The sequence below is a fragment of the Heteronotia binoei genome, chromosome 17 (genome assembly GCF_032191835.1).
Source record: "Heteronotia binoei isolate CCM8104 ecotype False Entrance Well chromosome 17, APGP_CSIRO_Hbin_v1, whole genome shotgun sequence".
Classification (NCBI taxonomy): domain Eukaryota; kingdom Metazoa; phylum Chordata; class Lepidosauria; order Squamata; family Gekkonidae; genus Heteronotia; species Heteronotia binoei.
The window spans coordinates 1331481-1359280 of record NC_083239.1 but is presented as its reverse complement, the minus strand read 5'-3'; the positions used below and the strand labels follow the sequence as shown (position 1 = coordinate 1359280).

The following is a 27800-nucleotide window of genomic DNA, read 5'->3' as shown; positions in this document are numbered from 1 at the left end:
CTGTAACTTTGAGCGCAGGACATCTCAAGCAGGTCCTGTCCTTGATGCCTCTTTGCCTGTCTCAGTTTCTCCAGATCAGCGGCCTCAAGGGAACAGATTCATTCCCTCCTTGTGACAAGGCACTGGGCAGACAATCATGCATGCAACTCCTATCCTTCGGCCAGCTCTCTATCTTCATGATGGTCTTCTAATGCCTTTTCACGAAGCTGCAGAATTTTTGGAATTGTGCAGCTATTTAATATTGAGTGGGCCAGTGCCCTTACCTCACATTGCATCCCACCCACCCCGCTAGTTATATAACTCACTTGCCTGTTCATCCTTTAGTCAGCGGCTCTGCCAACTCCATCTTCCTGCCATAACCGATCACTGTACCTCGGGCCTAGCAGTAAAACAGTTCCCAAAACTATTCCTGGAACAGATATGTGAGTCAACTGTCATGACTGAATGTTGATGAATTTGATTAAAGGGTGGGAATTTAGGAGAGTAATAAATCAGCTGGGGCTCTTTGGGGAGCAGAGATCTACTCTGCCTTGAAACGTTTCTCTTCCTGTCATAACCAATCACAGCAGCTCAGGCCTAGCAGTAAAATAGCTCCCAAAGCTATTCCTAGAACAGATATGTGAGTCAACCGCTATGATTGAAGGGTGGAAATTTAGGAGAGTAATAAATCAACTGGGGCTCTTTGGGGAACAGAGATTACTCTGCCTTGAAACCTTTCGGCTGTCAAATACTGCAAGTTCTTCACCGATCAACACGCCTTAGTTTCATCAAAGGCATTTGTTGATAAGCAAGACATGACAGTCAAAGGGCTGTGCCCACCTAGATATACCTGGGGTTCATCCATTGCATAGTTCAAATGCAAAAGCATCAAAACCCACCAATCATCTTCTCCCCCCACTGTGTGTCATCTCTATCCCCGATTTTCTTGAAGCAAGCTGTTAGTGTCTCTGTGAACTAGATAACACAACCTTGAGTGTCTGGCTCCAAGGTGGGAAGATACATGATGAGTTGCACACACAATAATACAGAGTGTGAGAACAAAGAGATAGCAGCCAAGAGGCTACTATAGGGTACAAGCAAGAACAGCTTCTCCAGCCCCCAGTTCATGGCAAGAGACACTCTTGACATCTGCACTGGTTAGAATGTAATTTGTAGCCTTTTGATTAAATCCTTTGAACCTAGTTTAGATCTAGGTCTAATTGACTCTGATTGTCACAGTTGCTGTTAGCTGAGAGGATGCAAGATGCTCAGTCCCTAGTCTCCAAATTTACCCTTTCTGGGGCTTTATAAGCACAGCCCTTCAAGTTTAGCTTACATCTATTTCTACTTGTAAGGGGGTTTTATACCCTCATCACCTGCGACTCCTTGAGCGCTTTCATCAGCGCTGCCTTCGCACCATCCTCAACATCCACTGGAGTGACTTTGTGACCAACACTGAAGTCCTCAAGAGGGCGGAGGTTACAAGCATCGAGGCACTGCTGTTGAAGACGCAGCTGCGCTGGGCAGGGCATATTTCTAGGATGGAAAACCACCGCCTCCCAAGATTGCTCTGTATGGCGAACTTTCCACCAGCCATCGAAATAGAGGGGCACCAAAGAAGAGGTACAAGGACTCCTTGAAGAAATCCCTTGGCACCTGTCGCATCAACCATCACCAGTGGTCTGACCTAGCCTCAGATGGCAAAGCATGGAGACACACCATCCACCAGGCTGTCTCTTCCTTTGAGAACGCACGCATAGCTGGTCTTGAGGACAAAAGGAGATTGAGGAAGAATCGCACTGCTACAGCACCAACCCCGGCCGCAGCCACTGTGGCCGGACCTGCCTGTCCCGCATTGGTCTTGTCAGCCACCAGCGAGGCTGCAGCAGACGTGGACTACTGCACCCTTCCTAAATCTTCGTTCGCGAAGTCAAGCCAAGATTTCTACTTGTAAGGGATATGTCTCTGTTCAAAGGAATGTTGTAAATGTATGAGAGGCAAACCAATCATAACGTGGTCTCTTGGTTGAGTACAGTGGTTACCCTGGAATGAAAGAGCATTTATTTGTTTGTTTAAACATTTATAATCCGCTTTCTGTTGTGGCTTGACACGGTTTACAATACTACATTTAAAAAAGACACAAAATGCAGTCAAATTCCAAGTAACCCCCTCCAAATGCCTGTGGTCTATACCCCCCCCAAAAAGCCCTAGCAAATAAAATGGCGCTGCAACACCTCTGAAAAATTTCTAAGGACAGCCCCTCCATTGCCTCCACAGTTCCGCAGGAGGGTGGTCTGATGGAAAAAGCACAGGCTCTGGTCAATGACTTGAAAGGTGGAGGACTTGCAGTGTGGAGGAACAGATAGCTTGTGGTAGCCAGAGGACTACAGTTGGCCCTAGGTGATATGTGGGGAGAGATGAAGGGCTCTGAAACAATATGGCAGCAAGTGTTGCTGTTCTAAAATGCATCCTTGTCAGCTAGCCCCCTGACAATAATTGGGCTGCAGGATTCTGAACCAGTTGTCTTTTCCAGGTTGTCTTCAAGGCCACCCCCAACAATATAGAGCACATTATAGTAGTCCAACCGTGAGTCATTTGAAGCCAGCCCCTGGAAGTGCTTTTCTAAACCAGGCTGCAAAGTAACACTTCAGATTCTCCTGTAATGTACATAATATTGCTGCCTAAATTGTGGTGTAACACTTAACATCAGCTCTCTGTTTGGATCAGGGAATGCAATAGTCCTGAACAGCCTATATGTTTCTTGTCATTTCTTGGATGCTCTTGGCCAGAACATACAATGGGTATATAAAAAGAACATGTTAAATTCTGGTAGGAATTTGTACCACTTTCTTGGCAACCTCTTTCCCACTATAATTTGAAATGCTCTCTCTCTCTCTCTCTCTCTCTTTGTGTGTTTGTGTAAATATGTTAAAAGGCTGATGCTGTTCAATACCACTGTAGCTCTCAGGGATGCAGTGTGCTAAACTGAAGATGCTCAGCACCTTGTCAGAGGAAGGAACCAAGAATCATCCCTGTCCAAATCTGCAGCACTGTAGCTTCTTCATAATATATGAAAGCTCCCAGAAGCATATTATCTTAGATAAAGGATTCAGTGGAAGTTAATGAATTATTCAAACCATGTGCTAAAGGTTAGCTGCATCATAACAGACCAGTCTTCTGGGGGTCAGTGCTGGTTTGAACTACTACAGCACTATCAAACTGGATTGAAGGACACAAGATAGAAGTGCTGTAGCTGGGGCGTTATTCAGTTCTTAAATATGTGCTGAGAGCTCTACTCCCTCTGAAGGCTCTGATTTACAGTTTGTGAGAGGTTCCTACATCCAGCCTTATATTTGGAAGCCCATATGGCTCAAAGGACCTTTGCCTGATGGACAGCAGACCCAAAGCTACTGCTGACTCCATAAGCTGGCCACATTTGCCCCGTTTCTGACACTTCCTTTGATGAGCCACAAGGAGAGTGACAAAAGCACATCCCACGAATGACAGCCACCACCCTCCCCAGCTAAAACCAGGTCACTGTGACAGCAAGGTTAGGAGAGACGAGGAGGCCTGCAGTTGCCTGAGCTCTCAGCTAGATGAACCGGGCCTATTGCCCTGGTAGCCAAAGCCTCAGAAGGTCCTGGAGCTTCTAGGAGTAGTAGCTAAGCCCCATCATCTCTTGGCTCAAAAGAGGTCAGGAGGGAAAACAGAGAATCATAGAGAATATAAAACATGAATGATAAGTAACATTGTTAAAATAGCCAGATCTGAAAGTGCTTATCAAGTTATCACTGTTGTTACTCCTCAAGTAACATTACACAGTTGCAGTCCATTGTGAGGCTGCCTTGAAGACTACCCAGAAACTTCCAGTGGTTGAAAATGCCAGACATCCTTCAGAGGTCCTTCTCTGTGTCTCCCCATCTTCTGAGGTAGAGGTTTCACATCTCTGCAATAACTTTCCTTGTAAATAGATGCAAGCGGGCAGCCGTGTTGGTCTGAAGCAGTTGAACAAAGCCAGGAGTCAAGTGTCACCTTTAAGACCAACCAATTTTTATTTAGAACGTAAGCTTTTGTGTGCTCTTAAGCGCACTTCATCCGACGAGGAATTTCCTTGTAAAGTCTGCCTTGTGTCTTCATGTTGACATTTAGGCACCAGACTAATTTTTGTTGTTTGGGTTCTTTTTTTAATTCATGTGAGCTGACTTTTTGGTTTGTTGTGTTAAATGAGTTCCTGCTTGTCATTCACAGTGATTTCCGTTGTATTAGTATTACTGTATTTGAGTACTTGTAAACCACATTGAACAACTGGGAGAGTAATAATTTTAGGACATAAATAATGAGTCAGTATACAGTATATTAAGCTATGTGTCTGCTAAGAGAGATTTAATATTCAAATCTTTTGTTTTACCCAAATTTATGTTTTTATTTAGAACTTTACCTGTTTTAATACCAATTTCTAAAATTAAATCCTGGCAAAAATCATTGAATGATTTCATGTGGGAAGGCAGGAGAGCGAGAATCAATTTGAGTACATTAATGAAACCGGTGTCACAAGGTGGTATAGCCTATCCAAATCTCAATTTATATAATGCTGCAGCCCAGCTACCCAACTTGATTCTAATGGCGAGACTGGACCAAACATTAGATTGGCTTGCAATTGAACGCATTTATACTCACCCACAACAACTTTATGAAACTATTTGGAGTGCGTCTGCTAATAATTCTTCAGTAATCAAAAATAACCCATTCTTACACACTACACTTTTGATTTGGGATAAATTTAAAAACAAATTGGCACCTCCAACTTCTCCACTTGCGTGTTTTACTGGCCAAGAATGTTTTTTGCTTGCTAAATCTTCTGCCTCCTTTCACATCCTGAGAGTGTTTAAATCAATTAGAATCACAGACATAACATCTAAAGGTATCCCTTTGACCAAAGCTGAATTAGAGGCAAAGTTTGGCATGCAACTACTTTGGTATCAGTATCTCCAATTATATTATCTTCTGATTTCTGATGGAATTAAATTGAATCTTAAGAGAGAGTTAGATTTTTAACATCTATTATTGGCTAAAGTTGGTCACTTTAAGGGTCTCATTTCTAAATTATATAAAATGTTGCTTTTAATAATATATAACAAACCTCCTTCTTACGTATCATTATGGCATAAAGATCTCAAAAAAGAACTCACTACAGAACAATGGCAATTGATTTGGGACTCCTCTTTATTTAAATTCTCTATAATAGTTTTACGCACACAATTTTTCAAATATTTGGCTCGTTGGTATTTGACTCCACAAAAGTTGAGTTTTATACATCTTCAACTACCACCCTTCTGCTGGAAAAACTGCGGTGCCCCTGCCTCTTACTATCATTGCTGGCGGTCTTGCCCACAAGTTGATAAATTCTGGTGACAAATTAGTACGCATATTCAGATTATAACTTCATACACTGTACCCTTTTCGGCTGAGCTGATGTGATTAAATTCTTGGCATGGTATTAGAATCCCAATGATTAGAAAGGAATTGCAGCAGCTAAATTAGTTCTAGCTCATACTTGGAAACAAAAACACATTCTCTATATCAATGACTGGTTAAGACTGAAATATGTTTGATTGATAAAGTAGCTTCCACCATATACGAAGTAGAAACAAGTTCCTTCTCTACTTTCTTTGAATTTATTTGGCTCTCGTTCTTTTCTTTTACTGCAAGTCAAACCCATACTCCTTGGCTTTCTGATCTAGCTAAAGTAATACTCTTTATATAATACTTTCTTATATTGGATTATCCATTTTATTGTAATTGTGACTGATAATACAGAAGGATTATTTTCTTATTTTTATGTTCTTTGAGTAGGGTTTTTTTTAAATTAATATTATTTATTACTATTATAATTACTTTAGTAAAGAAATTTCACTTGTTAAGGTTTACAACCACTCATGGATATTTTGGTTTGTTTTAACTCCTTTTCAATATGTATAGAAATCTCTATATGTATTGGTGCCATTGATTTTGTTATATTCTTGATTGTATTATTTATTTATCTTAATAAACGTTTTAAATTTAAAAAGAGAGAGAGACTGAATATATCAAGAGATGAGGTGGCAGTTGAAAAGGCAGTGTGTTAGAGGTTCTGTTTTTGTTTATAACCCTATATACATTTTTATGGACCAGAGTGTGTTTGTTTTTCTTTAATGTTCCTGCAGCCTGAAAACTTGTTGTACTACAGCCAGGATGAAGAATCTAAAATCATGATTAGTGATTTTGGCCTGTCAAAAATGGAGGGTAAAGGCAACATAATGTCCACGGCATGTGGTACCCCAGGATATGTTGGTAAGTTCTTTGTTTCAAGGCACTTAGCAAGCCATAATGAATGCCATCAATAGTCATACAACCTGTGCTAAATACATTTCTGCTGTTACAATGAGGGGGCAGGGGATACTGGATATTTCGTCTTCTCTGGAAATCATTATCATTTCTGAACTTCCGGTCTTATATCAGAGAGGGCTGGATTTGAAAATCAAGTACACCTTGGATCACTGACAAAAACTAATAAATGCAGCTAGGAATCCTAATAGCTTCTTATTCTGGCAACTGATTTCTTGAAATCTTAAGCCTACCTCTTCATTGACAGTAAGAGTCTCTGGCAAAGAGTGGGAACAGTATTTTTAGAGCTATATAGAAAGTCCGATGCTGAACCAGATTTGGAATTTGAAGTGGATTATTCTTCTGCCCCTTTGTGGGATCCAGTCTTTCCAAAGGAAGTTAGGTAAAGGTAAAGGTAGTCCCCTGTGCAAGCACCAGTCGTTTTCGACTCTGGGGTGACGTTTTCACAGCAGACTTTTTAGGGGGTGGTTTGCCATTGCCTTCCCCAAGCTGGGTACTCATTTTACCAACTTCGGAAGGATGGAAGACTGAGTCAACCTGGAGCCAGCTACCTGAACCAGCTTCTGCTGGGATCGAACTCAGGTCATGAGCTGAGGGCTCTGACTGCAGTACTGCAGCTTTACCACTCTGCGCCACAGGGCTCTTTAAGCAACTGATTAAAGCACTAAAACCAGGAAAAGCTCAAAGATACAATTTCCTCCCACGCCACCCATGAGCTTTGAAAATCTCTCGTTTAAAAGTTTTATTAGTTTCCAGAATAAAGGAAAACAGGGCGATGAGAAATAGAAAATAAAAAGAAAGAAAACGGTTTAGCAATACACTTATAGTACAGTCTGCATGAAATTAAATCTTCCCTAAAAAAGTAGTAATAACAATTTTTGATCATTTCACGCTTATCGTCATAGTCTATATAAAAAAAGAGAATCTTATACAGATTGTAAATCCAATCTAGAGATATCTTTCTAAATACAAGGTATTACCTCTCTACATACAGTAGGTATCTTTGGAGACAGAATAAAAATACGAGTTCACACCACAATGTCTGACATGTCTAGCCAGACATATAACTTCTCCCAACATTTCCTTGCATCTTCCTTCAACTTCCCTGCCAACAGTTGAGATAAATAGTCTGCTTCCGCCGCCTCCAGGATTTTGCTCATCAGATCAAATTAAAAATGTGACCGTGGCACCTAGTCCGCTCTTCCCACCATGAGGATGGAAGGCAGACGGTTATGCAGCCACCCAAGGGGAAGGAAATATCCTAACCTGGTTATTTCCCCTTGGTCAATGCACCAAAATGAAGCAGAGAAATAACGAGGTCCACACACATTGCTGGTATGAAACGAATTTTACTTTTGGCACTATAAGCAGAACTTAGTCGGCCATAAGCCCCGAAATGACTAAGTTAAAATCATTCCACATACAGCCAGTTTTTATTCATACAGGCACAGGCTTCACAAGTTATCTGATCTAACATTCTCCACCCTCTTGTATCTCTTTTCAGTACTTTTCCATACCTCCTGTCTCCATGCGTTATCAGCTTCAGCAAGAAGCTTCTCTAAGGCCTCTTTATTATCTAATACACATCCAGAGGCCTCAATGAGGTCACTGTCTCTAATCTAATTTACAACCATGAATTCGCACCCATTTGGGCTGAGTGGCCTATAACAAAGGGTTGCATCAGACATCTTAATTTTAAAGGCAGAAGTATGCTTTTATTCATTATTATAGGGGTATTCATTAATTATTCAGGGGTCTCCCTTCAATGTCTCTACTTTTTATTATATTGCCTTAGGTTTGCCATAGCTTTTCTATTCCCAAGGAGCAAACGTCTTTTAATTTCATGGCTACAGTCACCATCTGCAGTGATCTTGGATCCCAGGAAAGTGAAGTCTGTCACAACTTCCATGTCTTCCCCTTCTATTTGCCAAGGAGTGATAGGGCCAGATGCCATGATCTTAGTTTTTTTTATGATGAGTTTCAAGCCTACTTTTGTGCTTTCTTCTTTCATCCTCAACAAGAGGTTCTTTAGGTCCTCTTCACTTTCTACCATTAGAGTGGTATCATCTACATATCTGAGGTTGTTGATGTTTTCCCCAACAATCTTAAATCTGGCTTGTGATTCATCCAGGCCAGCATTCTGCATGATATACTCTGCATATAAATTAAATAAGCAGGGTGACAATATTCATCCTTGTTGAACTCCTTTTCCTATTCTAAACCAATCATTTGTTCCATATCCTGTTCTGTTGCTTCTTGACCCTTATACAGGTTTCTCAGGAGACATCTGAGGTGCTCTGGTACTCCCATCTCTTTAAGGATTTGCTACAGTTTGTTGTGATTCACGCAATCAAATGCTTTAGCGTAGTCAATGAAGCAGAAATAATCCAGCGCCTGTTGGCAATTTGATTTCTAGTTCCTCTACGTCTCTGAAACTCAGCTTGAACTTCTGGAAGTTCCCGATCCACATACTGCTGAAGCCTAGCTTGAAGGATCTTTAACATGACCTTCCTGGCGTGTGAAATGAGTGCAATGGTGCGATAGTTTGAACATTCCTTGGCGTTACCCTTCTTTGGGATTGGAATATAAACTGACCTTTTCCAATCCTGTGGCCACTGTTGCATTTTTCAAATTTGCTCACATAATGAGTGCATCACTTTAAGAGCATTGTCTTTTAGGACTTTCAATAGCTCAACTGAGATACTGTCATCTCCGCTCATTTTGTTGTTAGTAATGCTTTCTAAGGCCCATTTGACTTCGCACTCCAGGATGTCTGACTCCAGGATGTCTGGCTCGAGGTCAGCAATTTCACCGTCATGGTTGTCAAGGACATTGAGATCCTTCTTGTATAATTATTCTGTGTATTCTTGCCACCTCTTCCTAATCTCTTCTGCTTCTGTTAGGTCCCTACCATTTTTGTCCCTTATCATGGCCATGTTTGCACAAAACATTCCCTTGATTTCTCCAATTTTCTTGAAGAGATCTCTTGTCCTTCCCGTTCTATTATTTTCCTCTGTTGCTTTGCATTGTTCCTTCAGGAAGGCCTCCTTATCTCTCCTTGCTGTTCTCTGGAAATCTACATTCAGTTGGGTGAATCTTTCTTTTTCACCTTTGCGTTTCGCTTTCCTTCTTTCCTCAGCTATTTGCAAAGCCTCATCAGACAGCCACTTTGGTTTCTTACATTTCTTTTTCTTTGGGATGGTGCTGATTGCTGCCTTCTGTACAATGTTACGAACCTCCATCCATAGTTCTTCAGGCATTCTATCAACTCTAGTTCCTTAAACCTATTCTTCACCCCCACTGTATATTCATAAGGGATCTGATCAAGGTCAACCTGAATGGCTTAATCGTTTCCCCAGTTTTCTTCAGTTTAAGTCTGAATTTTGCAATGAGTAGCTCATGATCTGAGCCACAGTCAGCTTCAGGTCTTGTTTTTGCTGACTGTAATTAGCTTCTCCATCTTTGACTGCAGAGTATATAATCAACCTGATTTCTGTGTCTTTCAGGTGTTGTCCATGTGTAGAGTTGCCTTGTAGGGTGGTGGAAGAGGTATTTGCTATGACCAGCTTGTTCTCTTGACAAAACTCTATTAGCCTTTGCCCGGCTTCATTTTGTTATCCAAGGCCAAACTTGTCCATTTACCTTTTGACTTCCTACTTTGGCATTCCAGTCCCATATGATGAGGAGGACATCCTTTTTAGGTGTTAGTTCTAGAAGGTGTTGTAGATCTTTATAGAACTAGTCCACTTCATACTCTTCTGCATCAGTGGTTGGGGCAAAGACTTGGATTACTGTGATATTGAATGTTCTGCCTTGGATATGGACCGAGATCATTCTGTCATTTTTGAGATTGTACCCCATTACTGCCTTCCTCACTCTTTTGTTAACTATAAAGACCACACCATTTCTTCTGCGGGACTCTTGCCCACAGTAATAGATGTTGTGATCCTTTGAGTTAATTTCGCCTGTCGCCGTCCATTTTAGTTCACTGATTCTGAAGATGTCGATGTTCAGTCTTGTCATCTCATGTTTGACGACATCCAGCTTACCTTGACTTACAGTGATAACGTCCAGTTATAATTTTCAGAATATGCTCCCCATATTGATTTGTCCTTTCCATGCTTGTTCACTCTTTCTAAATATTTTTATTTCCTAGTGTATGTGTGCGTGTGTATGTGTGTATAACACTGGCATGCTATAATACCTAGGGTTGGACACAAATGATACTTTTGCAATTCAGATCATGGTTTGTGACTGAACAACAAACTCATATGAACCAGGAGGTTGGTCTGTGGGGAGGAAGAGTTCAAGTTTGTTAGGCACTGGGTTGCTTTTTGGAACAAGAGGGAGCTGTACAAAAGAGATGGTCTCCACTTGTCCCAAGAGGGAACCAGGCTGTTGGCACTTTAAATCAAAAAGATGGCAGAGCAGTTTTTAAACTGAAACTTGGTGGAAAGCCAACAGGAGATGAAATGTCTCTGGTTTGGGATGACTCATCTCAAAGGGATGATGGGTTAGCTGTTTCTTTTCTACCGGAATAGAGTTGTCCACTATGAGAAACAGTATGGACTGCCTGACATAGTCTTGAGGCAGCAGGAGGAAGGTCGCAGGCCTAACTTGCTTGGGAAATTATAGATGTTTATATAAAAATGTGAGAAGTGTCCAAGGCAAAATCGGGGATTTGGAATAATTAGTGTTGAGGGAAAATATAGACATTGTGGGCATTTCAGAAATTTGCTGGAATGTGGAAGAACAGTTGGACACGGTGATTCCTGGATATAAATTATATTGAAAGGATAGGGAGAGAAGAGTTGGAAATAGGGTGGATCTGTATGCCCTGGTATACAGTCCAGTAAGCTTGAGAAGGTCAGAGAATTAGATTTGTTTCTTGAAATGCTTTGGGTTGAAATAGTGTGCCCAAAAAGAAGCTTAACTCTGGGAGTTTGTTATTGCCCATCGGATCAACAGATGGAGGATGATTATAAAATGATGAAACAATTAAAGATAGCGGCTAGACAGAAAAACTGTGTCATAATAGGTGATTTTAACTATTTGCACATTGATTGGGCCAATATGTGTTCAGGTTGGGAGAAAGAGATTGAGTTTCTAGACATTCTCAATGACTGTGCTATGGAGCAGATGGTCACAGAGCCTACTGGGGAGAGGGAATCCTGGACTTGGTCCTAAGTAATGCCCAAGACCTGGTGAGAGATGCAAAAGTGATTGCACCACTTGGGAGCAGTGACCATAATGTTATTGAGTTCACCATTTGTATAAATAGTTGCCCAAAAACACCAGCACACCCACTTTTAACTTTAAAAGGGATAACTTCTCTGAGATGAGCAGGCATGTGAGGAGGAAACTGAAAAGAAAGGTAAATAGGGCCAAAACCCTTGGGGAAGCTTGGAGGCTATTTAAAACTACAGTCCCAGAAGGTCAGATAAATACATACTGCAAGTCGGGAAAGACACAACACGAATAGGTATAGAAAAAGATCTGTATGGTTAACAAATAAAGTAATGGAAGCTGTAAAAGGTAAAAAGGAATCCTTTAAGCGGTGGAAAGCTAGTCCAAATGAGGTTAATAAAACGGAACACAGGCTGTGGCAAATCAAATGCAAGTCTGTGATCAGGCAGGCAAAAAGGAACTATGAGGAGCATATTGCAAAAAACATAAAGACCAACAATAAAAATTTCTTCAGTTCCATTAGAAGCAAGAAACCAGCCAGGGAGGCAGTGGGGCCCTTGGACAAACAAAGGGGAAGAGGATTACTGAAGGATAGGGAAATGGCTGAGAAGCTGGATGCATTTTTTGCCTCCATCTTCACTGTGGAAGATGAAAAGTGTTTGTCCACTCTAGAACCACTGATTTCAGGAGGGGTGTTGAAAGACTTGAGTCAGATTGAGCTGACGAGAGAGGAGGTCCTACTATTGATAGACAAGTTAAAAACTGATAAGTCACCAGGCCCGGATGGCATACATCCAAGAGTTCTGAAAGAACTCAAAGGTGAACTTGTCGATCTCCTGACAAAAATATGTAATCTTTCATTGAAATCTGCCTCCATCCCTGAGGACTGGAAGGTAGCTAATGTCACTTCCATCTTTTAAAAGGGTTCCAGAGGAGATCCAGGAAATTATAGGTCAGTCAGTCTGACTTCAATACCGGAAAAGTTGGTGGAAACCGTTATCAAAAAGAGAATTAGTAGGCACATTGATGAACAAAAATTATTGAGGAAGACTCAGCATGGGTTCTGTAAGGGAAGATCTTGTCTCACTAACCTGTTAGAGTTCTTTGAGGGGATGTAGCTCAGGGCTCCAGGTTTCATACAGACTCATGTACCATCTCTTGGCAGCCACTTTTAGTTTGGAGCTTAAGTAATCCATTCGACTAAACTCATCAGGAAAGATGGGCCCCCAATAGAACACGAAGCTGTTAGCTTCTATCGAAAACTATTCCACCTCCTCAGGGTCCCCGTTGAAGGGGGCATCCAGCTCTCAGCCTCTGCCATAATCCCTCGGCGGTGGCGGCTGAGGTTGTTGCGGTTGTGGCAGAGGGGGTTGATGTGGTTGCCACACTCTCGGTGCTGGTGGTTGCAGTGCCCGGTCTAGTTGCCTTCTCACATCTTGGGTCATGAATGCGTTGTTTGCTCGCATTTCTTCTCTTGAGACCTCTGGCCATCTCTGCCATCTCCAACTTCATCATTTGGAGGAAGTCCCGTGGGTTGGAATTTTGTTCTTCCTCCTCCTCCTCATCTGGGATCAGATCGGGACCTCGTTCTTCTCAACCATCCCCTCCACTCGCCTCCGAGGTGCCTTGATCGCTGTCGTCCCCCATCCGTGTGCATAGGGGAGGTAGTGCTAAGATCACCTTTCTTTGAGCGGGTGTTTCATCCATCAGGCTAGTGGACTTTCTGGGGCCCTAATCCGTTGGGGGTATAAATTGTCACTGTATGTGCAGCGGAGACCCTCTCCCCGCTGGCCTCCTGGCATTGAGTATGTGCCACGGAGGTTGTCTTGGGGCTGTGTCGAGTCCTTGATCCTTGCCAACCGGCCGTTCTTGGTTGTTGGGGGCTTCTCCGTTATATGGAGCTCTCTCCGTCATTGTGGTAGAAAGTTTCCAATTTGGTTAAGTCCCCAGGTGGGATTACTCCCAAAATGTCAAGCACCAACATTTCTCAATAACCAGTCCTTTGTTTTAAATCAAAAGTAGGTTTATTATTAGAAACTCAGGAGCTGTACCAAGGACATAACCCTTGGGAGGAATGACGTACAAACAGTTACACAGTTGCTATATAGGATATCATCAAAGGTTACCATACAGATGCATACTTGAGTCACGGGTTCAAAGGTTTCTAAACAACTATCTATTTTATTACTAAGGAATTTTAGACTATTGGAAACATCAAACATTCTCACACTACTCTGGGATAAGGGCTGTCTGTGCGAAACTGTGGGAGAGGCGACTTGAAGGTAACATCATCCAGGCTGTAGTATAAACATCCTAGGGCCAGATGGATTTATTACTTGCCCACTGGCCGTAGATGAGGAGGGAAAGAAATGAAGAGCTGATGACCTGCTCTCTATCTAAAGAAAAATGCAGTACAGAAATGAGCGCGCTTGACAGTGACATTGTACAGAAGGCAGCAATCAGCACCATCCCAAAGAAAAAGAAATGCAAGAAATCAAAGTTGCTGTCTGATGAGGCTTCGCAAATAGCTGAGGAAAGAAGGAAAGCGAAACGCAAAGGTGAAAAAGAAAGATTCACCCAACTGATTGTAGATTTCCAGAGAACATCAAGGAGAGATAAGGAAGCCTTCCTGAAGGAACAATGCAAAGCAATAGAAGAAAATAATGGAATGGGAAGGACAAAAGATCTCTTCAAGAAAATTGGAGAAATCAAGGGAATGTTTTGTGCAAAGATGGCCATGATAAAGGAAAAAACGGTAGGGACCTAACAGAAGCAGAAGAGATTAGGAAGAGGTGGCAAGAATACGCAGAAGAATTACACAAGAAGGATCTCAATGTGTTTGAGAAGCATGACGGTGAAATCGCTCACCTCAAGCCAGACATCCTGGAGTGCAAAGTCAAATGGGCTTTAGAAAGCATTACTAACAACAAAATGAGCAGAGATAATGGTATCTCAGTTGAGCTATTCAAAGTCCTAAAAGACGTTGCTGTTAAAGTGATGCACACATTATGTCAGCAAATCTGGAAAATGCAACATTGGCCACAGGATTGGAAAAGGTCAGTTTATATTCCAGTCGCAAAGAAGGGTAATGCCAAAGAATGTTCAAACTATCACACCATACACTCATTTCACATGCCAGCAAGGTCACGTTAAAGATCCTTCAAGCAAGGCTTCAGCAGTATGTAGATCAGGAACTACCAGAAATCTGCTATAGGAAATTTCTGTCTTTTTAGTAATCGCTTGACATTGTTTTAGGCAAGACAAAATGTAGTGCCAAAACAGCTATATTGGCGATATATGTAGTATGTTTTGAAAAGTTTCTTTAAGTCTGATACATTAATTTATTGGATTGTCTTTCCCTTTTTTGTTGATGGTGTGCTCAGTCTTACTGAAGAGTAGCTCAAAATATTTGGTAATTTTTATAAGATGATATTTATCAGTTTCTTGGGGGTTATAAATCTTTCCGAAACCCCAAATTTATACAACTATACTGTTGGACTAGGTAGTGTGAAGCTTAACAGCTCAGCAAATTTGTAATGTTTTTTGTTTACTGATTCAACATTTCATTTTTTTGAACACTGATATAAAGTGCCCAAGATGAAATGGCAAAATACATGTGTTGTTGTTGTGTTTTGCCATCGAGTCACAACTGACTGGTGACTCCATAAGGTTCTAAAGACGAGACTTCGGAGGTAGTTTGCCATAGCCTACCTCTGCCTTCCTTGGCAGTCTCCCTTCCAAGGCTGACCAGGGCTGACCCTACTTAGCTTCTGAGATCTGATGACATGGGCTATCCAGGTCAGGGTCAACTCCATGTAGAGAACCATTAACTGTGAATGGTGTGCATGTGATTAAAATCCATGCAATGTATTAAAGATGGAAGTAGTATTGAGAAAGGGAGGATCCCTAACTCTGGGAAACTGTTATGTGGGTTAGCAATTAAATGAAATCTGTAACATGCAAGGCACTGTGTGACAATGACTGAACATTATTGTCTTGCAGTGGCCTAAAAAATGATAGAATTTGTGTTGCGATTAAGAGAAGAGGTCACTTTGTGCTGGTTTTGAGAGGAAGTCTAAAAACTGGCATCTCCAAAAAAAGGGACCAGGCAAATAGGTGTGGAAAACCTCAGCTTGAGACCCTGGAGAGCCGCTGCCAGTCTGAGAAGACAATACTGACTTTGATGGACCAAAGGTCTGATTCAGTATAAGGCAGCTTCATATGTTCATATGTCCCGCCGCTGCCAGGGAGCATGAGGGTTGAGAGGGAACAGTGCACCGTGCTGAGGACAAGGGGAATGCGCCCTCAGAAGGGACCTCTTCTTCAGTTGGTGAGCGGGTATCTTTTCACACCAAGGAACCATCCCTGGGCAGGGAGAGGTGGGGGGGTCTTGGTAGTTCATGATTCGATCCTTAGGCAAGTAGACAGCTGGGTTGCAAAACCACGTACTGACCGTATGGTGACTTGCCTGCCAGGTTCGAAGGTAGCAGACATTACGCGTATTGTAGATAGGCTGATAGAGAGTGCCGGGGAGGAGCCAGTGGTTGTGGTGCATGTTGGCACCAATGATGTGGGGAAATGCGGTTGTGAGGTCCTGGAGGAAAAATTTAGGCTGCTAGGCAGGTGACTTAAGGCCAGGACCTCCAACGTAGCCTTCTCAGAAGGGATACATGTTCCACGTGCAAGGCTGGAGAGGCAGGCACATATTAGAAGTCTCAATGTGTGGGTGAGATGATGGTGTAGGGAAGAAGGGTTTAAATTCGTTAGGCACTGGGATGCTTTCTGGAACAAGGGGGAACTGCACAAAAGAGATGATCTCCACTTGTCGCCAGAAGGAACCAGGCTGCTGGCACTTAAAATCAAAAAGGTGGCAGAGCAGTTTTTAAACTGAATCTTGGGGAAAAACCAACAGGAGATGAAATGTCTCTGGTTCAGGAGGACTCATCTCAAAGAGATGAAGGGTTAGCTATTACCTTTCTACCGGGTAATGGATCAGAGTTGTCCACTGAGATGGTGACAAACAGTATGGACTGTCTGCCAAAGTCTCAAGGCAGCAGGAGGAAGGTTGCAGGCCTAACTTGCCTGGGGAATTATAGATGTTTGTATACAAATGCTAGAAGTGTTCGAAGTAAAATTGGGGAGTTGGAATGTTTAGTGTTGGGGGAATTTCAGAAACTTGGTGGAATGAGGAGAATAAGTGGGACACGGAGATTCCTGGATATAAGTTATATTGGAAGGATAGGGAGGGAAGGGTTGACTCTGTATGTCAGAGAGGGTATACAGTCCAGTAAGACTGATTTCAGAGATTTAGATTCCTTTCTAGAAATGATTTGAGTTGAAATAGAGGGCCCAAAAGGAAATTTAACTATAGGAGTTTGTTATCGCCCACCAAATCAAAATATAGAGGACAATTATAATATGATGGAGGGATTAAAGATAGTGCCTAAATGTAAAAACTGTGTCATAATAGGTGATTTTAACTACCTGCAGATTGATTGGGTCAATATGTGTTCTGATAGAGAGAAAGAGATTGAGTTTCTAGAAGCTCACAATGACTGTACTATGGAGCAGATGGTCACAGAATCTACCAGGTGATCCTGGATTTGGTCCTAAGTAATGCCCAAGACTTGGTGAGAGATGTAAACGTGATTGCACTGCTTGGGAGCAGTGACCATAACGTTATTGCTTTCACCATTTGTAGAAATAGAGAGTAGAAATAGAAATTGTAGAAACAGAGAGTTTGTAGAAATAGAGAGTTGCCCCAAAAGACCAGCACAGCCACTTTTAACTTTAAAAGGGATAAAATATCTGAGATGAAAAGGCATGTGAAGAGGAAACTAAAAGGAAAGGTAAATGCAGTCAAAATACTTGGGGAAGCTTGCAGGCTATTTAAAACTACAATCCTGGAAGCTCAGATAAAATATATACCACAAGTCAGAAAACACAAATAGGTATTTTAAAAAGCCTGCATGGTTAACAAAGTAATGGAAGTTGTAAAAGGTAAGAAGGATTTCTTTAAGCGGTGGAAAGCTAGTCCAAGTGAGATTAATAAAAGGGAACACAGGCTGTGGAAAATCAAATGCAAGACTGTGATCAGGCAGGCAAAAAGGGACTATGAGGAGCATATTGGGGAAAACATAATGATCAACAATAAAAATTTCTTCAAATATATTAGAAGCAGGAAACCAGCCAGGGAGGCAGTGGGGCCCTTGGATGACCAAGGGGTAAAAGGATTACTGAAGGAGGATAGGGAAATGGCTGAGAAGCTGAGTGCATTTTTTGCGTCCGTCTTCAATGTGGAAGATGACAAGTGTTTGCCCGCTCGAGAACCGCTAATTTTGGAAGGGGTGTTGAAAGACCTGAGTCAAATTGAGGTGACAAGAGAAGAGGTCCTACAACTGATGGACGAATTAAAAACTAATAAGTCACCAGGTCCGGATGGCATACATCCAAGAGTTCTGAAAGAACTCAAAAGTGAACTTGTGGATATCCTGACAAAAATATGTAATCTTTCATTGAAATCTGCCTCCATTCCTGAGGACTGGAAGGTAGCAAATGTCACCCCCATCTTTAGAAAAGGTTCCAGAGGAGCTCCAGGAAATTACGGGCCAGTCAGTCTGACTTCAATACCAAGGAAGTTCGTAGAAACCATTATCAAGGACAGAATGAGTAGGCACATTGATGAACACAAGTTATTGAGGAAGACTCAGCATGGGTTCTGTAAGGGAACATCTTGCCTCACTAACCTGTTACAGTTCTTTGAGGGGGTGAACAAACATGTAGACAAAGGGGATCCAATAGATGTTGTTTACCTTGACTTCCAGAAAGCTTTTGATAAAGTTCCTCATCAAAGGCTCCTTAGTAAGTTTGAGAGTCATGATGTAAAAGGGCAAGTCTTCTTATGGATCAAAAAATGGCTCATTAATAGGAAACAGAGAGTGGGTATAAATGGGCAGTCTTTGCAGTGGAGGACGGTAAGCAGTGGGGTGCCGCAGGGCTCAGTACTGGGTCCCATGCTCTTTAACTTGTTCATAAATGATTTGGAGTTGGGAGTAAGCAGTGAAGTGGCTAAGTTTGCAGATGACACTAAATTGTTCAGAGTGGTGAGAACCAGAGATGATTGTGAGGCACTCCAAAGGGATCTGTTGAGGCTGGGTGAGTGGGCGTCAATGTGGCAGATGAGGTTCAATGTGAAAAAGTGCAAAGTAATTGCACATTGGGGCCAAAAATCCCAGCTACAAATACAAGTTGATGGGGTGTGAACTGGCAGAGACTGACCAACGATCTTGGGGTCATGGTAGGTAACTCACTGAAAATGTCAAGACAGTGTGTGATTGCAATAAAAAAGGCCAACGGCATGCTGGGAATTATTGGGAAGGGAATTGAAAACAAATCCGCCAGTATCATAATGCCCCTGTATGGTGAGGTCTCATTTGGAATACTGTGTACAATTCTGGTCACTGCACTTCAAAAAGTTTATTATAGCAATGGAAAAAATGCAGAAAAGGGCAACTAGAATGATTAAAAGTTTGGAATATTTTCCTTATGAAGAAAGGTTAAAATGCTTGGGGCTCTTTAGCTTGGAGAAATGTCGACTGCGGGGTGACATGATAGAGGTTTACAAGATTATGCATGGGATGGAGAAAATAGAGAAAGAACTTGTGGGCATTCAATGAAATTGCTGAGCAATCGGGTTAGAACGGATAAAAGGAATTACTTCTTCACCCAAAGGGTGATTAACATGTGGAATTCACTGCCACAGGATGTGGTGGCGGCTACAAGCATAGCCAGCTTTGAGAGTGGTTTGGCTAGACATATGGAGCAGAGGTCCATCGGTGGCTATTAGTCACAGCATATTATTGGAACTGTCTGGGGCAGTGATGCTCTGTATTCTTGGTGCTTTGGGCTTCTAGCCCTACTTGTGAACCTCCTTTTTTGGGCCCCTGTGTGACACAGAGTGTTGGACTGGATGGGCCACATGAAATGGCTGGGCATTGCAAGCCTTCCCCCCCCCCCCGGGTCTACTCAGATTGACAATGGCTCTCCAGTGCAATATCCCCCTTTGGCTGTGGAATCTCATGTTAGAGTACTCACTGGCTCAAAGCCTCAGCCCTTTATCTGCAAGGAGCTTCAACTGGCCATAAGCTGCAGGGGAGAGCAGAGCTGCCACTTCTGATCAGTTTCACTGGAAACTGACCAGAAGCATACGGACCCAGGGAAAGCAAAGCTGCTGCTTCTAATCAGTTTCACTGGAAACTGACCAGAAGCACAGAGTTTGGGGAATCATGCTGGCACCAGTCTGTCTGAAAAAACAAAGCAAACATGAACCAAACAATATCCCAAGAAAAAAGGCCGGTTCATGTTCAGGTTTGGCGAGATCAGATAAACCAGATTGGAATGAATCACAAACCAGCCATTTTTAGCACAAATCATTATTTGTGCTTCGTTCATGCCCATTCTTAGTTTAGTCATTTATTTATGCTTTCCTGAAACCTGCCTGAGATGGCTTACAGCTGAAACATGAAGAGGAACTACATTATTACTCTGTTCACATGAGTAGATCACCTTGCATGTTCATATATTGCTGTTGCTACTAACTCACTGAATGAGGGACAATGGGATTGTTCATTCAGTGGAGTTTATTTGGCAATTTTCAGTGGTGGAAGAACAACTGAAGGCAGCAGAAGAGATAAATATTCCCTCTTCAAACATGATATTGAAGATATGGAAGTTTACTATATATAACTATCAAAGTGATATGGCATTTCATTTATGTGGGTCTCTAAAGCATTGTGGTGCTGATTTGACATATTTATTGATATATACATTCATAGATAAATAGCTAAATAGGTAGATAAGTAATGACTAGCAATTAACTTCTGTGTTTATACTTCAGTGGAACTGAAGCAAATTCATATTAATTTCTACAGACAATTATTGAATTTTCTGGTCATATTTTGTGGATTTTGCTCATTTGTTTATCAACTAATAGGAAAAGGAAACATAGAATGAAAAGTGAAATGCTGAGTGAAAAGTAATGACATTAATGTTACTATTCTTTATTATGATGCTTGCTGCCTAGTTTAAAGTTTAAGACAATCAGAGGGAGGGGGAGAGTTCCTCATCTTTCCTCCAGTTACTATGTGGGCTGGGCACTAACTTTGGAAGGAGGGCCAAATACCATGACAGTTGCCATGATAACTGCTAGCCCAGTCAGGCATGGAGTTGATGGGCCAGTGTGGATGAAAACAGAATTTCTTTCTTCTGGCTCCTCAGGCCACCCTGTACTTTTCCCAGGGTGCATCTGAAATGCCAGGAGAGAAATTATTTCCCTGCCATCTTGTGCCAACCTGTTGGCCTCCTCCATTGGGCCAGGTCAACTCCTCCTGTGAGCTCCATTTCCTGGCCCTAGCAGCACTCAAACTATACAGTAAGTGGAGGGTGGGAATGAGTAGGCAGGAAGGGGAAACAAAAATGGAAATGAGTAGTCTTGATTGAAACAAACGCAGCAAAGATGCTTAAAACTCTTATATTTAGTTTTAAAAAACAGAAGAATATGTTGAAAGTGAAAATTTATTTCTAACTGAAATGAAAATGGGGAGAAAACCCTGTACACCCATATTATTGAATGACTCCCCCCCCCCCTCCTTGTTACAGCTCCTGAAGTGCTGGCCCAGAAACCTTACAGCAAAGCAGTGGACTGTTGGTCCATTGGAGTCATTGCTTATATCCTGTAAGTACCATCAAGCAAATTCATGTTACTGATTTATTAATTAGTCTAAAATATTATATCGCACAGGTTTGGAACATAACGTGTGGATTGGGTTGCTGAGAGGTGCAGTGACCGTTTTAAGGCTCTGCAGCTGGAGATGTCATATAAATTCTTTAATGAATTAATTAATTAACACCAGGGCTTTTATTATAAAGCAGGAATGCAGTTCTGGCTGACTTGGCATCAGGAGGTGGGGCCTAATATGTAAATGAGTTCCTGCTGGGCTTTTTCTACAAAAAAGCCCTGATGAATACAATATTATTTCTTCAATGCAATCCATAGATTGTGTTAAATACAGAAAGACTGGTTGAGTTCATGTAATTAGTAATCACTCCAGCCCAGGCCCCCATTTATGATTGCCCAAGGACACTACTTGCTTAGTCTTGTGTCTCCGTATGGAGCCTGAGCGTCTGGCAGACACATGATCAAATCAGTCTTTCTGGGGGACACTTCAATGTCCATGTGTTACCTACTGTTGTGTATGTGGACTCTGTGTTTAATGTGATTGCTAGTTCCTGCCTGGCTCATTGCAGCCTTTAGGACTGAGCTTGGGGACGTGGGAACAATGGGCAGCAGGATTCAAATCTCTTGATTCCCTCAACCAATCGCCAGCCCCTGGCTGGTTCAAATGACACAATGACATTCTAGCATGGGAACTTCGGAGTGTATATAGTTGACCCCATTGGCCCAGTGCAGTGTCTTAGTCTGCCTATTACAATGCTGTAATCACTAATTACAAATCACTACGGGAGAGCGGCAGAGCCGTGCCGTGGATTACAGGCGTGCCCAGGCTCAGGGAGAAGAACGGCGGACCTCCACAACTGTGCTGGAGCAGTGAGTCCTCCCCCCTCTCCTTTGCTGGTGTAGCCACTGGTGCAGTCGAGTTTTGCTGCGTCCATTCTTTACTTTCAGCCCAACCTCAGCTCCAGAACACGCCATTGCCCATATCGTCGTGTATGTCGGCAGAACAACTGGGGAGTGCTGGGAGAGTCTTTTCTCTCTCAGAGCCTTCTGTGTTAGCACTGGCTTGCTAATGAAACACCGATGAGCCAGCAACCAGGCAGTACGAGAGCAAAGTGAGGGCCTCATATTATACCTAATGAGCTGCAGCCGGGAAGTTCACTTCCTTCTTTCATCCTTCTACACTGACGAACTGAGAACTTGTCCTCGGCATTTTGGTGTCACTTTGGCACCTAGACTGCACTTCACACTTTATTTCACCTACAATACAAAGACTTTCAATTCCAGTCCTCATATACTCCATCAACCATCACAAAGCTGGTTCTCAACACTGGACTCTGAAACCATTAAATTGTTGCTAACTTGGACTATTAACATCAATTGCTGCTAATCTGCTAACATGAAATTGTATTTTTAACTCAGTATATAATAGAGTGAATCCATTGAGTCTAATCTGGATGAAATTTAATAGGGATAAGAAGTTATTGGCTACTAAATTAATCATATGTTTTGCTGATTAATTAACTAAGTTGATTAAATTAATTGAGTTTTTTAGTACGGATTGATTATTTAATTGCTGTTGTCAGGCTTAGAAATTTTTAGCTATTAAATCAATGTGATTGAACTGCCAATTAATTAGATAGTGAAATAACTATGAAATTTATTGCAGTACTAATTGGAGGGGATTAATTAGCATTGGGTAGGGTATTTACTTAATTTAGTGGGTAAGAGCAAATTGCAGTATTTTAGTTAGACTTAATGTGAAATAGGGTAGATGAGATTGGAGCAATATTGTATGTTCAAGTTCAAAACATACCAGGTGTCAATTGGTGGCTTTTAGTATTGTGATCACCATTCAGTACAACTTGATTGGTCTGAGGCTCCTGCAGAGACCATTAGCATGAGATGATGACTGAGCTGGGGATCCTGGTGCTCCTGGGGAGGGGAAAGTACAGTGGTGGGAACAGGCGTTTATATAAGGTAAGGAAGCCAAGATGCCAGAATGCTCAACCTCCTTCCAGCTTGTGTCCCATTCCAACAGTTGCAAGCAGTGGGGCCAAGTTGGAACATTCGCCTCCGACATTGGTGTTGTGCAATGCCAGGTCCATTAATAATAAGACCTCTGTCTTGTGGGATTTCCTGCTGGAGCAGAATATGGACCTGGCTTGCGTGACTGAGACCTGGGTGCGAGACAGGGAGACAGTTGCTCTCTCCCAAGTAGCTCCTCCTGGGTTCTCGGTCCTCCACCAATCACAGACTAGTGGATAGGGGGGAAGAGTAACGATGTTCATCCAGGAGGCTTACTCCTTCTGGGCACTCCCAGCTCCAAGGATCACCAGAGTTGAATGTGCCGGCATGGTGATTGAGACGTGAGAGAGTTTGGCTATTTGGCTGGTGTACCGACCGCCCTCTGCACCGGCCAATGCCCTTATGGAGGCCATAGCAGGCTGGGCATTGGAGCACCCTAGGCTTTTGGTCCTGGGTGACTTCATTGTCCATGCCAATGATGTGGGCTCCACATCGACGTCGGACCTGGTGTCATCCATAGCGGCACTGGGACTCTCTCAATATGTAACAACTCCCACTCATCAGGCCGGACACACTCTGGATTATCTTTGTGGCAGGAATGACAGTGGATTGTATTACTGCTGATGCAGTGCCATGGTCGGATCACTATGCCCTGAAGCCCCGTTTGAATATTCCACTCCAACCCTGTGTAGGCAGCGAGCATATTTAGCTCGCCTGCGGAGCCAAATGGACCCTATGTGGTTCCAGATGGCTCTCCGGGATCCTTGGCCCCCTGGCAATTCTTTTGATGAGCTAGTGGAGACCTGGCATAACATGCTCACCATGGCCATCAATGAGATCACTCCCAGGTGCCCTCTGCTCCTCCGTACAAAACTGGCGCCCTGGTATATGCCAGGGCTACGGCAGATGAAGCGGAGGCTCAGACAGCTAGAAAGGCAGTGGCGGTGAGCCTGCAACGAAGTCACAAGAACAGCTAATAGGTTGTAAATGAGAACCTATGCGGTGGCAGTCAAGGCCGCTAAGAAAATATATCTTACAACTATGATTGCGTCTGCGAACTCGCATCCAGCACAATCATTTAGGATAATTCGGTCTTTAACTACCCTACCGTTGAGTATACCAAATGCTAGAGAATTGGACACTGGCTGTGAGGCCTTTGCGAGCTTTTTCGCAGATAAAGTCTTGTCACTCCACTGTGACCTCCTGGCCACTATGGAAACAGTAAATGAACTCGAGGCCCTGAACATGTCTTCTAGTCAGGTTTTGGATTACTTCACTCCACTCAGCCTGGAGGAAGTTGACAGAATACTCTCCACTACATGCCCAACCACCTGTAGGTTGGGCCTGTGCCCCTCCTGGCTAATAAAAGCTAGCCAGGAGGACCTACTGGTTCTCCTACAGGAAATTGTCAACAGGTCCATTCTTCAAGGAACCTTTCCCCCAGTCTCTTAAGGAGGCTGTGGTTCGCCCCCTTTTTCAAAAGCCATCTCTGGACCTGGCTGAATTGGCAAACTATCAGCTGGTGTCTAACCTGCCGTTTTTAGGCAAGATTATTGAAAGAGCGGTGGCAGTGCAGCTTCAGAGTTTTCTGGATGACGCTTCCATGCTTAACCCACATCAATCCAGCTTTCATCCGGGCCATGGGACAGAGACAGTTCTGGTTGCCCTCAGAGATGACCTCCAGAGGCACCTGGATAAGGGCGGCTCGGCAGTGCTGATGTTATTAAACCTGTCAGTGGCATTCAACACGGTCGATCATCTGCTACTGACTCGTCGCCTCACCAACACTGGGATCCAGGGTTAGCCTTGAAGTGGCTTTCCTTCTTTCTCCAGGGTCGGGGACAGAGGGTGGTGGTCGAGGATGAACTCAACGACATCCACTTACGTGTGGTGTACTGCTTGGTGCAGTTCTTTCCTCAATGTTATTCAACATCTATATGCATCCCCTTGCCCAGGTTGCCCAGAGGCATGGGCTGGGCTGTCACCAGTATGCAGATGACACCCAGCTCTATCTGTTGATGGGTGACCAGTCCGACTCCACCCCGGATGATCTGTCCACAGCACTACAAGCTGTAGCGAGATGGCTCAAGCTGAGTAGACTGAAATTAAATCCGACGAAGATGGCAGTCCTGTATCTAAGCCATTGCAGTCCAGGACCGGAGGTCCGCTTACCGACCCTCGATGGAACGCAACTTATGCTGGTGCCCAAAGTTAAAAGCTTAGGGGTGCTCTTGGATTCCTCTCTAACAATGGAGGCCCAAGTTACTGCCACTGCCAAGTCAGCTTTTTACCATCTGCGGTTGGCAAGGCAGTTGGTCCCCTTTCTCGAACGCGATGACTTGGCAACTGTGATCCATGCTACGGTCATCTCAAGGCTGGATTACTCTAAAACTCTCTACATGGGGCTGCCCTTGACCCAAATCCAGCGACTTCAGCTAGTATAGAATGCTTCCGCCAGGCTGCTAATGGGAGTTCCTTTACGGGAACACATTCAACCTATGCTGAAAGCACTGCACTGGCTACCGATAATGTACCGAATTCGCTTCAAGTTTTAACCTTTAAAGCCCTATATGGCCAGGGTCCTACATAACTTAGGAACCACCTTTCCCCGCATATGCCCCAGTGAGCACTTCGGTCTGGGTCTCAAAACCTGCTGACAGTCCCCAGCACCAGAGAAGCTAGGCTCAAGTCAACTAGAGGCAGGGCCTTTTCCATTGCTGCACCTAGCTGGTGCAATGAGTTGCCGGAGGAGGTTAGGGCCCTGCGAGAGCTTTTACAGTTCTGCAGGACCTGTAAAATGGCACTCTTCCACCATGCGTTCTCATAACAGTAACATCTATAGCAACGGATTAGGCCCATAAGTCTAAACATCACCTTAGATTTCTCTTATCACGCTATGGCGGCCCTGGGTCATCTTTGAAACATCAAATAATGACCAACACACCATTTGCTATCATTGTCTGTATGAATTATTGCACTAATATTGATGTTTTAATAATTGTTTTATGTTCCTATTGTATTGCTATTTTATCTTGTCTGGTCATTGTTTGACCCTAACCTGTGAGCTGCCCTGAGCTTGCCTTGGCGGGGAGGGCGGGATATAAATTAAATAAATAAATAAAGTAATAAAGAGCTGGGATCAACTGCAATGAAGTCTTGTCATGCGTCAAACCCACTATTTGACAGTGGCAATGAAGATGGGATCCTGTTGAGTGAGCCCCAGCTACATACCGCTTCTACACGCTCTTCAAGCACTGCACATTGCCACCTCTGGCCAACATGACTCCAGGAACGCTGCCTGAGTTCAATGCTGCTCACCCCGAGCTATGGGAAACCTGGGTGAGGCGCCTAAAATACTACCTCATGTTCCACAAAATCAGAGAAGAAGAGTGTGGTAGTGAGAGGAAGAAGGCTTTTTGTTGAGCTCGCCACCCTGAGCCTGGCCACCCCAGCCACATTGGAAGCCTCCTCTTTTGAGCAGATCATCACCACACTGATTGGCCATTTCTCCCCTCAACCCTCCCAGCTGACCCAATGGCACCAGTTCTTTGATCGGCATCAACTCCCTCAAGAATCCACCGCCAACTACCTAGCCGCTCTGTGGGAACTCAGAGTAAAGGGTGAGTTTGAATGGTTGGGAAAGGTCCTGCTTGACCTCTTCTCCTATGGCCTCAGAGATGAGAGAGCTTGACATAAGATGGCCAAGTTGGGTGACCCAATGCTTCCGAAGACCTTGAAGGTCACTGCCACTGCAGAGAAGGCCACCAAGGATTGCAGCCACCATCCCAAGGCCAATGCACACCAAATCCCTACCTCTGCTTCTGAGGACTCAGACAGGGATGACACACTCAAGCTGCAACACATGGCCCAGTGGCAGCCACCATCATGTGTGACTGAAGCAGCCATTCCCCGGACACGCATTAGTTGTAGTGAGCCCCATGAGCACTGCTCCTGCAATTTTCAAGAGGCCCTCTGCCACAGCTGCGGAAAGGCCAGGCACCTGGCCCGGGTGTGCTGCTCCAAACCCACCCAATCCTCAACCAGCAAAGTGCCGATGACAAGAACTTGCCAAAATCGAAGAACTGCACTCCATGTACTCATCAATCTACAGGTGTGCCAGTTGTCTATGCCTTCCCCAGACAAGCTAAAGACCACAGTGGTCATCAAGGGGGTCATCAAGGGGGTCATCAAGGGGGTGGAAATTGACATGGGGGCTACCTTTCGGTTATCACAGCCAAAACCTTGAACAGACTATATCTAGATGGGGGGGGGGGATCCCGCCTTTATCCATCCTCGTTTATCATAAGAGATTTTCAAAAGCAGGTGGTAGCCATAAAAGGGGTTGGCTCTTTCCGAATCCAATATGGACAGTTTAAGGATAACCTAGCTGTGTTACTAGTGGAGGGCCCTTTTTCAAGCTTATTGGGGCAGGCATGATTCAGTCCCGTGTCAGTAGAGATCCGTGTCACCAGCATTCAGAAGATCAATG

General features: G+C 43.4%; 1 protein-coding gene across 1 annotated transcript in view; it reads left to right on the top strand.

Annotated features, from left to right (window-relative positions):
- CAMK1D (calcium/calmodulin dependent protein kinase ID) overlaps positions 1 to 27800 on the top strand; it is a 154672-nt gene that overhangs the window by 86445 nt on the left and 40427 nt on the right. Inside the window, exons 5-6 of the mRNA XM_060257866.1 lie at positions 6183 to 6309; positions 21208 to 21283. Coding sequence (XP_060113849.1) covers positions 6183 to 6309; positions 21208 to 21283 — 203 coding nt within the window. The remainder of the gene's footprint in view (positions 1 to 6182; positions 6310 to 21207; positions 21284 to 27800) is intronic.